Here is a 12,066-nt window from a genome sequence, read left to right on the forward strand (position 1 = left end):
CTTGTCAGTACACTATTTAAATTGCAGTTATAGTAGTGCCTAACAGTTGTTTGCCAGCAAGTGGCGTAGGGCTGAGCTTAATTTTTGAGATGTCATGGTTTAGGGATATAATTAAAGAAGGGAAACCTGATTAAACAAAGTTTCAACAAGAATTAGGGAGGGATATAATGAAACTTACGGATAAACTCAGTGATCAGTGAAGGTTCTTCACACAAACCACACGTCAAGGGCTTCATACAAACCACGTGTCCTTCCATGCTATTGTCTTAAGTTCATTGCTCAGAAAGACACACTGTGTTGCCTGGAGCCTTTTGTTTATTGCACTGTACAATTACTCTGCAGTACCTGAGAGGTTGTTTCCAATAAGTTTTTTCATTTGCCATCAGGAGCAAGTTTGTGCAAGATGTTTCCCTCTCTGATTACAAAATTAAATTGACTTTCTCTTTTCCTTTATGATTGGTGTCAGAGGGCAAAGGTGGTCCCTGAGGGCACCTCTTCTGGTTTTTTCTTTAAGACTATAAAGTATTTCAATATAAACCATCTTTAAATGAAGTATTGCAGTTACAGAAGATGAAAGCAGGAAAATGGTTCATTCAGCTATTTTACTCTGGATGTATGTGTTCAGAATAGCTTTCTGTTCTAATGCTCAGATCTACTTATGCCTCAGAACCCAAAGATCTACAAGGCAAAAGTTGGGTTTTAACACCTTTTAGGTTGTCTTGTTCTACACTCTACAATTATTACTTAATATTGTTAGTAGTTGTTAAATTATTTCTCTGGATGCAAAATACCTTATGCTGCCTACTGCTCACATGCAGCTGTGACCTGAACTGCCTTCTTTACTGCAGAATCTTTTAACTAATTACCCTCTTTACATTGGCATGCTTTTTTTGGTAAAATATTTTGGCTCAAATCAAATGTATAAGCTGTTATCTCAGTTCAGAGTAATTAAAAGGGTTTTTTTGTATGTGTGTGTTACAAATACAGATTAAAATTCTTGTAGATATTGCAGTTACTGTATGTTATAAAAAAAAACCCAACTGTTTATACAATAATAAAGTTGGGGATTTAGTTGCATGAACAACAGGAATTCCAAAGCAGCTTCCCAAGGTGCAATATCTATTTGCACATTTGAACAGGATTGCTAGTGGAACTTTTTCATTATGTATTGAAGGAAACTACTCAAGTAATGCAGCTGAAACCAGATTATTAACTTTATTTGCCTGCTGCATTTCCAGGTATGAAATTAACTTGTTCTGGATTCTGCACCAATATACTGGCGAAAAGTTTCACCTCACATTAATTGCCACAGCTCCTCTGAAGTTAGCGAACAAAAAGTAACAAGTTCATAGTGTATTTTTGGTATTTGCATTTGATATTATTTATAAGGATTACCTATTTAACGATTAATAATTGCAAAAAGATTTAAATAGTTTCATATTGCTTGTATCATTGCCCTTGAGTAAACACATGTTACAGATAATAGTGAATACTCTAATGTATTGTAATTACCATTGTTCCTTTATTCTCTTTTTCAGACATTTGGGCCTAGATTTAGTTCCTCGGAAGGACTTTGAGGTTGTGGATTCAGATCAGATCAGTGTTTCAGATCTTTATAAAATGGTAAGAAATCTGTGGGAGGTGCCTTTGGGTTTTCACTTTGAGAGGGAAAAGAGGGGAAAAGTGTATTCTTTACTCTTTTTCTTGGTTAGAACAATGTCGTAAGGTGAATGTGTTTTTCGTTTGCACCCCAGCCATCAGAACAGTCAGTGTCTCTGTATCCAGAATTTAGTAAGAATGAGCCAACTTTCTTTCAGAAATGGTCTGTGTATGTGTATTATAATTTTAATTTACAAAGTAACATGGTATGAAAACTGGAAAATGTGATTTTGAATGTTGTTTCTTTGTATAGTTTTCTTGGGTTTAAAATCTATTGTTTCGGAAGCTGCAAAGGAGATTCTAAAAAACCAAATCTGTCACACACAGTTAATGGGAATCCTTTTAAACTTTTGCAGAGCAAGGTTAATGTTGTTTTAGAAATGTGGATTGTGCCACTAACGACCTGTAAAGCCACTAATGCATTTTACAATTTAACTGCATTTGGATTCTTCTTTGTTAGTAGAACTGTGTAATACAGTTAACTTTGTTATGGGTAGTGATATACGTGTAAATGGAGAAGCAGCATGGAATGTTCAGTGAAAACTGAATGAAAACCTTTCCTGAGGAAGAAAAAAAAACCAAACACAACCAACCAAGCAAACCAGCAGTTACTTTAATACAATTTATTAGCTTAATGTCTTTGAAAGAAAATAGCGGGGTTTCTACATAAGTATTGTTACAGTGTCACTCTCTTCTCTTAAGCTTTTCATTTCCTATTTTAAATTGGTTTTGGCTTTCAGCTACCTAAGATTAGAGAGTGACAGGTCCATGCCTAGGTGGGAGGAGTTTGATATGCAAGATGTACTTCCTGCTAAAACAAAGGCATGTTTTCTAAACATGCAGTTCCTGGTTTGGATTCTTTGCACCATGTAACAGTGGATTTCATGGAAAGGAATTAAAGTTGTTACATAAGAAATATTGAAGTTCATCATTCTGTAGTATTGCTAATGTTTGTTCCTGATTTGCCGTAGTCCAAGGTGAGTTTGGTGTGATTACAGCAGAATTTTTTTTCAAATACAGTATAGAAATAACTCAGTACAAAATTCAATTAGTAATGACTCAGAGAATGCAAGGCAAGCTGCTAATAGGATTGCTTTATTACTCTGTTTCATTCTGCAGGGTTCTTTTACTCTGAATACCTGGGGTACAGCAGATAGCTAATGAATTGTCAGAATAGTCTGATTATGTCACCCATCTTAGTCTTGAAGAAAATGCACACAGCACAGTTTGCTGCTCAGTGCTGTGCTGGTATCAGGACATGACCATTAGTCAGTTCATGCTTGTCTCTTGCTTTAGTTTGTAGATTCAAGAAGACACAGCTGTCTTATCGTATTTAGTTCATAGCTAGAAGACGATTTCAGGAATGAAAATAGCTGAAAACCTGTTATCTTTTTAACTTAAATTGGTTAGGAATTGACATAGGGGAATATGAGTGGGTGTTTTATTGTTCTGAGGGGTTTGGTGTGGGTTCTGTTATTTCACAAAAAGTTGGGGAGAGAATCCTCCTTCCTGGAAAAATACTGAGCAGTTTCTCAAATGAGCAACAAGGTTGTAAAATACAATCTTGCAGGAGTAGCTGGGAGAGCCCAATTAGTCTCGCTTGTTTGCAGGATTATAGAATGTTAAATGCAACTTAGAAAACAATCTCATATTTGCAAAACAATGTCTGAGGTGACACATAAGTCTTTCCTACCTGTGAGAGCTAGTTCAGGCATTTTATAGCGTCATTTGACTCAGAATTACTTTCCTTGGTAAATTTTAAATTAATTTCAAATTCTGAGCACCATTTTCAGCTCTCAGTTTTATTGCTGAGTGTATTTGTGACTCCTGTGTGACTACTGTATTCATCTCTGTCAGAACTGTTGTGCTTTGATGCCTCGTAGATTCCATTTCTCTAGGTTATTCATGGTGAAGCTAAATACTATTGGCTTCAGATTGCACAACATTTTGTCAGAAATCATTGCTTTACTCCTGAAGGAAACCAGATTGCCCTTTCCCTGGGACAATGTTTGTGATTTAAGCTAATATGATAGAACACATTTTTATAATTTACATTACTTTTGAAACTGTGGGAAAATACGTTCCCAGAATCCTGCCACAGAGCTCATTTGCCACTGGATTGAAGCTGTCATTTAGCAGCACAAGTCCAGCAGAACGTCAGAAAAACTCAGGTGGCACTTTTTAGTGAAGGGGTTACAAGACACAAATGTTTGAGACATTGCAGAAATCAGAAATGTTGAAACCTGGTGATCAAATATGTTCGGCTTTTCTCTAAATTTATTGATTTGTGTATGTGCCTTCAGGTGTGTGTAAGACACAACTATTGGCTGTGTTACTGCTGGCTGTTAGCCATTACTTTCAACCAGCTGAAAAACACCACCAGGAGTTCCCAATAGGTAGCCAAGTTTAGAGTTAATGCTGCCATCACCTCATAACTGCTTATGCTTTATTCAAATGGAAAACGAGATTGGTAAGAACATGCAGTTATAAGAATTGAAAATAGAGACTTCAGTTGCCCAGAACTCTGCTAGAATAGGAAACGGACTGGACACAAACTGTAGGAAACTTATGAAATCTGTCAGTTGTTTGTTTGTCTAATAAATCTTGGGAGAGAACAGGTTTGTGTACATTTGGTTTTAAGCTCTAGTAAGAAGACATCAGTTGAGAAAAGGGAGATGGAAAGTGGTTTGTTTGAGACTGACTTGGTAATGACAGGGTTCATTCACTTTCCAAGTATCATTAGGAAGGGAAGGAGGAACAACAATAAAAGCTAATATTGGTAGATAAGTTATTATGAGAAGGAAGTTTGATGGGGAGGAAAGAAGGAGGTAGGGTTGATAGTTCTTTCAGTAAATCCAAAACAAAACCACAAGATACTTGCTAACAGGCCAAGTTGGATAAATTAAGAGTTCTTCATTGCCTTCAGTCACTAGAGTGAAGGGAAGGGAAATTAAGATACCCAAGAGCAAGGATAGAAGAAGAGAAGTATAGAAAAGTATAATAGAATAGCATAAATGAGTTAATAGAACAGTTAGAAAGGCAATGCACAAATTAATATATAACAAGGAAATATAAGCAGTTGTATCAAGAAACAGCTTTTTGTTGTTTTTTTTTTAAATAAACAGGTAGCAATTGGGAAACTAAAAAGTTTTTATACTGGGGGAATCTTGTACATGATGCAAGAAAATAACATGGTGCTTAAGATGCTTTTTGCCTCCCTCAAGCTCTAGTAAGGGGGTAAAGTCACTAGCAATACCTGTGGAAAAGGGAAAGGAGTCGCACCTGAACTGTGTGTGGGGAAGTTCATGCAGTAGTTACTGGTTGCAGGGTATTTAGAACTACATACTTATTTCATTTGGAATGTCTAGAGAAGCCGTATCAGACATGTTAGTGGTAATCATTGGAAAGATAGGTAAGGTTCCAGAATGCTGGCACAGGGCAAGGGTACTTTACAACTTTTAAAAATGTGCTGGAGAAAGAGGTGCCAGTGATCATTCTCTCCCTGTAAAAAATGCTGGAATGGAAAAAAACAGAATTATTTGCAAGAAGGAAATGAGTAATAGTGGCTATGAACTTGTTCAGAATAAACAGTTTAAATTTAAAAGTTCTAATTCACTTCCAGAACATAAAGGTGTCTAGTGTATACAGAGAAAGCAGCCTTTCTCGTAGATAAGCATCACATTTGCTAATCTGCAGTCAACTGGGACCTCCCTAGCTAGTCAGGACTGCTGATAAATGATAGAAAGTGACTTGAGCACTTCTGCCAGCTCCCTCCATACCCTGATATCTTCTTGATGTAGTCACATTAGGAAGATTATCTCTCCTTTTGTAGTAAAAAGTCTTGTTTCGGTTCTGTGTGAAGGACAGTGACATAGCTTGAAAAAAGCTTTGCCAAATATATTTTGTGGGCTCTTTGGCTCTTATCTTTTTTGAAGCTCTGGGGTTATCAACACATTTTGCCAGTCCTGTTACAGAGTATATGTATTTGATCAGGGTTAGATATTGGGTATGTCATAAAAGGAGGCAAATGAAGAGAATGGCTAGTAACACATGGTAGTGTTAATGTCAGTATTTCAGTTTAAAATGCTAATGTTAAGATGAATGTGTGTGGAACAGGCATAGCAGAATCATTAATGATATGGTTGTTAAAGCTCTCTGAAACCTTTTCAATTTAGATTAGTATTTCAATCTCCCCTCAGAGATTAAATGGGTTCAGTGAGTCTTGCAGTCCATTTTCTGATTATAACATTTAACATGAAAGATTTTAAATACAGCATCATCCTCTGAGTTCTGTTTTGGAGATGCAGCTCTTTATTTTAATGCTTCGTTACAGGTGTTGGTCACCTGAAATTGCAGAAAAGTCTTTAACCATTTATTAGAATTTAATTTTCTGATCAGAGCAATAAGTTTAAGCAAAGTCTAAAATCCATATCTGTGTTTTGAACAAATGCATCTTTTCATAGGCAACATACTGGTAGGTGAGGATTAGTACTGAGGTATTTCCCCATTTAGCAAGAGAATACATAAATTCTGCAGTATAGAGTGATGGACTTTTCAGAAAGAAATGCTATTCCAGTGTTGGAAATTCTTCCTAGCTTATGACAGCCATTTACTTTAAAAGCTAATTTACTACCTGTAACTTCAAGTAGTTAGGCTAAGAAATGGTATAACTGGAAAAAGCCTGTAGGAAAGCTAGTGTTCTGGTGAGTGGTAATACAGTGTGAAAAAAGGCTGTGAATATCTGGTCATAATCTTGAACAGTCACATTTTTAAATGACTATTCTAATGCTGCACAGATATAATGTAAGTATTTCTTACTTTCAAAAAGGTTTAAATGTTACTATTTTGTATCTCCACAGCATTTGTCAAGTAGACACAGTGTCCAGCAGAGCACATCACAGGTAAACATCATCTACATACAGATTTTTGTTGTCTTTAAGTTATTGGTACTGTATGTAAATGTATGATGGAGATCATTGGGTAAGTCCCTACCCATGGAACACTTCCTCAGAAGATCCCCACATAATGATCTGACTAAGGTCCTTCAGCTTTTGTTTAGATTTCTCTTCCTTAGCTCTGTTGCTCTTAAAAGATAACTTTTATAGTGATATCAGAAGCCTCTCTCCATCTCTGTGAGTTGTCTTTCCACCTGCTAACACATGGCTTACTAGGCTTCTGTTTCACATATCCTTTCTCTAGTAATGTAATCCATTCCTGGTCATGGAATCGGTATCTAATCTTCTCAAGGTACCTGTTCTTTCACAGGTACCTGTCTTGAAAGGATGAGGATTTATTTGGGTTTAATTTAAAATCCAGAACAAAATTCAATTTAAGCTTTATTTTAAAGCTAGTACAAATTTAGTTTTCAAGTCTGAATACTTCAAAATTTTCTTTGTTTAGTGTGTACTTGTCTGTGCACTTGGGGAAGACAAGCCTAGTGAGCTTAGGATATTCCTGCAACCTGTTTATTAAGATCAGCATAGAAAGGATATAAAGGCTATAAGTATTGAAGAATAAACTTATTTCTAATTATGCTTCTTTCTCTTATCTCTACCCCAGTTTTCACTGTTATAAAAAGGTCTCAATATACAGAGTCAAAATATAAACCTTTCTGCTACCCTTCCACTACCTGACAGGGGCCAACAAGAAAGCTGGAGATGGACTTTTTACAAGGGCATGTAGGGACAGGACAGAGGGGAATGACTTTAACCTGAAAGAGGAGAGATTTAGATTAGACATTGGGAAGAAATTCTTCACTGTGAGGGTGCTGAAGCACTGGCGTAGGTTGCCCAACACCTGTGGCAGGGTGTTGGAATGTAGATGATCTTTAAGGTGCCTTCCAACCCAAGCTGTTCTGTGATTTTCTTTGACTTTATTGATTGCTCATGTTATCAACCATTGTTAAGATTTATTTTTTTTTTATACCTGCAGGACATATTAGCATATAAAGCCTGGCTCTAAATCATAGAATTGTATAATTGTTTAGTTTGGGAAGACCTTTAAGATCATTCAGTTCAACCATTACCCAAGCACTGCCAAGTCCACCACTAAACCATGTCTCTAAGTGCCACATCTGCGTATCTATTAATATGTCCAGAGATGATGAGTCAACCACATCCTTGGGCAGCCTGTTCCAATGTTTAACAACACTTTTAGTGAAGAAATTTTTCCTAATATCCAGTCTAAATCTAGCACAACTTGAGGCCATTTCCTCTTCTATCACTGGTGCAGCCTCACCACTGCAAGTACGGGGGGGGGGGGGGGGAATCACTTCCCTAGTCTAGCTGGCCCCCAAGTGACCTCCATAAATGAGTTATAGTTGCTGCAAAGAAATAAGGTAACAAATGTTATTCATAAAAATGCTTTGAAGTTCATCTGTTTTAAATGGAAATCATCAAGAGCCACCCTACCACCTCTTTATAATAGTTTGTTTTCAGTACCAGAATCAAGACAATATTTGAGAAACAGATGTAATTGGTTTACTTGATAAAAATGGATTTCAAATGCATAAATCATTTATCTCTTATTTAGTTGGTTATCATGGTTTCTCAAACTATTAAAAGTGGGGAAAAACAGGATGAAAACTTAATGTAGCATGCATCTCTGAGGCAGGATATATTGAGATTAAGGTTTTATGTGATGGAGAAAGTACTGTAGAATCTCATTTAAAATTGTCATATTGATCATGTGTCCTTTATTAGTGAAGAGTTAAAAGTCACTGTTATTGTTTTTAATCAGGTGGATACGATTCGTCAGCGTCATGGGGAAGCTTGTCGTATGCCAGTGCCTCATCACTTTTTCCTCAGTCTAAAGAGCTTCACGTACAATACAATTGGAGAAGACACAGATGTCTTTTTTTCTCTGTACGATGTTCGAGAAGGCAAGCAGATCAGGTAGGACTGTATCAAGTAACTAAAAAGCTTACTAGGTAAAAGATTGTGAGCAAAGCAAATACATTGGAGAGAAACATATGCGCTGTTCTTGTGACACAACTGAAAGGGCAAAGCTGATAAATCATAAATTGACAGCCCTGCATTGCATGCTCGAGAACATCAGTAATACTGATCATTGCATATGACATTCTGTGCTTACATATAAGCAAAGCATAAAGCCACAGAATAGTTGAACTGTGTTCAGGTTTCTGATTTTGCCTCCACATATTACTGAAGGTCTTAGTGTTTAGTAGCTGCCTTTTTAGGGCTGTGGTTTAAGAAATAGCAGTAATGGCAGGACCGTGGTGTATGACTGTTTTGAAAAGAAGGCTGCTATTTGGGTGCTGAATTGAGGCTCTTTAATGCTTGATCCACTCCTTGCCTTGCACACATGTTACAGTGTAGCTTGTTTTCATTACTCTTGCTATCAATATAAAGTGAACTATTCATATTCATCCCTATGTCTAGACTGGACAATTGTGCTGCTCACAACATTGGGGTAATTGTTACTAATGTTAGCAAATAAGATGCGTGCTGTATTTTTCCTTTACAAGCATGTGTTTTGAAAACATCAGAATATGTAAAGAGTACTGCAGCATATGCACTGCGTCTCAGAAATTAAGTAGGTGTATCTTAGGCTAAAGTGTAGCTTGATCTAAACTACACCATGTTTGTAAGGTTTTTTGGGTTTGATTAAGGCGTGTCCTGAGAGTTGGCACAGACTATGTTTGCCACTACTGTGGTCAAAACTGTCCTAGTTTTTAGCAAATTAGATTTAGATTTGTTCTAAACAGCAGAAAGAGACCCAAAGTTTTCAGAGTGCAGTGGTAACAGTTTTGTAGCTCTTCAGAATACATCCCACTAAAAAAGTGGTCTATATTATAAAGCTCTAGTGACTTGACTGCAGCTTATAAATACATGTCTGCCACCATTTAGTCAGGCAACTTAAAGATCATTTTGCAGAATATGGCAAGAATGCCTAAGCTGGTACTACATCATATTTATTTCACGCCCACGAGGTGAGAAATGCTTGTTTTGATGTAGTTAGGGAGGACATGCCTCTAATTCCCCTATTGACAGAAATAACAAAAAATAGCTGTTAAGAGGGAAAGGTGAAAATGGAAAAACAAAACAAAAAATATGCACAATTAATTAGTTCATACCTCAAAGCAGTAAAATATCAAATTATTTAGATGAAGAAAGCTGCAGGGAAGGGGAAGGGACAAGCTGCTCCCCTGACTATGAAAGGTCTCAGAAATTGCCTCAAAAGGAGATGAATTTTCTTGGGCTGCAGTTTGCATAGTATGTAAACACTGAGTGGGAAAGCCTCAAGAAGGGGGTTTGCCAATGATTGAAAAAAAGAAAATAATAGTTATAATGAGAAAAAGCAAGAGAATTGTTCAGGTATATTTAAATATCTATAATAATGTTGTGATGTGCAGTTGTTATTAATTAGCTCTTCATCAGTGATCTGCCTCAGTGAGAACAGCATAACTTTACATTTCCTTATGTCCCAAAGAGTGGTGGAGAAGAAATGTGTAATGAGGCTGAGCTCTGGTTTAGTGAAGGAATTTAAAGCCAGAAAACAGACAAACACATTGCTGCAAATTTAGAATGATGTTTTTGTATCTACTTTAAAAGATTAAGCTTCTTTCCTCTCAGGAGACAGCACATTAAGGTAAAAAACAAGCAAAGCTTCTGCACACTGCATTCTAAATGAAAAAGCCAAATTGAGTTTTCTGAAATGGTTTTAAGGTTGATAAATTCCTTGCCCAGACAGTTGACATTGGAGGTTGACTGGCTTTCAGTGTTACTGCTTTGGACATAGAGTAGATTAAAAACTTCATGGAACCTGCTGGTTGCAATAGTTATTTCCCAGTTAGGTTAAGTGAAGAACTGGTGAAAGCTCCAGTGTCTTTGACGAGCTGAAGTAATAGCATGTACCAATTACGGATTAGCAATCAGAAGGTTGGAGCAGGAGCTGAAATGCAGTTTGAGATGTATTCCCAGGTTCTGAATACAAATGTGGAACTGTACTGTATTAAATGGTTTGTGCTGTCTAGAAATGAGAAGCAGCCAAAAGGTGACAGTGAGGAAATATGGATAGCAAGAATAAGAATGTTGGTATTGGAGGTGTAAAACATAGAGGTAAAAAAATTGGGAAAAGTGACTTAATTTTTACTCTTGACAGAATTATGAAAAGTAAATAGAACTAGATGGATGAATGACTTTGCTTCAGTCCACAACAGAAACAACCTGTCAATCAGAGTATGAGTTAATGGCTCATATGAAAAGAGATAGAAATCTTTTCTTTGTATGTTTTAAAGTATTTGGCATTTTTTGATGCAAAAAAATGACATATATTCTTACCTACAGAAAGCATTAGTGTAGCAACAAAATCTTTCCTCCTAAACTTGAATACTTTTATTTCTTTGCCATGTGGAAGTTAGCAGAAAATAATGAGAATATTAACCTAGTTTTGATTACAGTCAATGGGGAGTAGAGCCCCAAGTGTGAGAAGTACCCTGGGATAAATGATCATGAAATGATAGAGTTGATAGTAACTAGAAAAGGAATGAAAGATAATGCAAATGTACAGATGGTGAACTTCAGTAAGGCAGATGTCAATAAACATCACAAAAAGGTAAACTGATACGGAGAACAGAAATCTGTGAGTTGTTGCTTTCTTAATGATACTATGGAAGAGTACAAATGCAAATTGTTTCAATATGAAGGAAACTGTATATGTGGAATCATCAGAAAGTCTGTATCACATAGTCTTTGGTGAAATGGAGTCTGGAAGGAAATATAAAAAGGAAGAAACTAATGAAATTGCACAAGCAGGGATGGGAAGAGACAGAAAATTGTAGGGAAAAAAATGCAATTACCAAAGGACATCAAGGAGAAAAAAAGAATAATTCTATAATGCTTTACCAGCAAATATATATTTCTTACAAAATCATGAAATAACTGAAGAGATTAAAGGGGACATTAAGCTATCAGCAGATGTTACCAAGATAACTGGAGTATTTAATAGCTGTTTTGCCTCAATCTCCCTAAGGTCAGCTGCATTCAGATGACAAATGCAAAAAGTTCTGGAACAAATAAACTATTATCAGTGAAAAGCTAACTGGATGATAAGTACAAGTCAACATAGTTTTGTCAAGCACAAGTCACATCAGAGCCAGCTAATCTGGTTCTGCTATATGGGAATGCGATGTATGCCTCAGCATTAAACTTGCTAGGGTAAAGCAAGGAGACTCAGATGGAACTATTATAAAAGGTCTGGAAAACTGGTGGAAAACCTGATCCAGAGTATTATCCATGCTGGAAGGATGCAATGAATAAGGTTTTTTTTTTGTTGTTTTTGCAGTATTATTTTGATGGGAGAAATAAACTCTATTCAATAAAATGATGAGGTTTGGCTACTTTTAAATAGCTCCTTTTTACTAATAAATGCATAAAAACACACATA

The 12,066-nt window shown here is 36.4% G+C and overlaps 1 protein-coding gene across 1 annotated transcript in view; it reads left to right on the top strand.

Moving 5' to 3' along the window:
* Positions 1-12,066, top strand: part of DOCK3 (dedicator of cytokinesis 3) — a 204,284-nt gene that overhangs the window by 70,741 nt on the left and 121,477 nt on the right. Inside the window, 3 exon segments of the mRNA XM_034066545.1 lie at positions 1,539-1,623; positions 6,519-6,560; positions 8,398-8,552. Coding sequence (XP_033922436.1) covers positions 1,539-1,623; positions 6,519-6,560; positions 8,398-8,552 — 282 coding nt within the window.

The sequence above is a fragment of the Melopsittacus undulatus genome, chromosome 9 (genome assembly GCF_012275295.1).
Source record: "Melopsittacus undulatus isolate bMelUnd1 chromosome 9, bMelUnd1.mat.Z, whole genome shotgun sequence".
Taxonomy (NCBI): domain Eukaryota; kingdom Metazoa; phylum Chordata; class Aves; order Psittaciformes; family Psittaculidae; genus Melopsittacus; species Melopsittacus undulatus.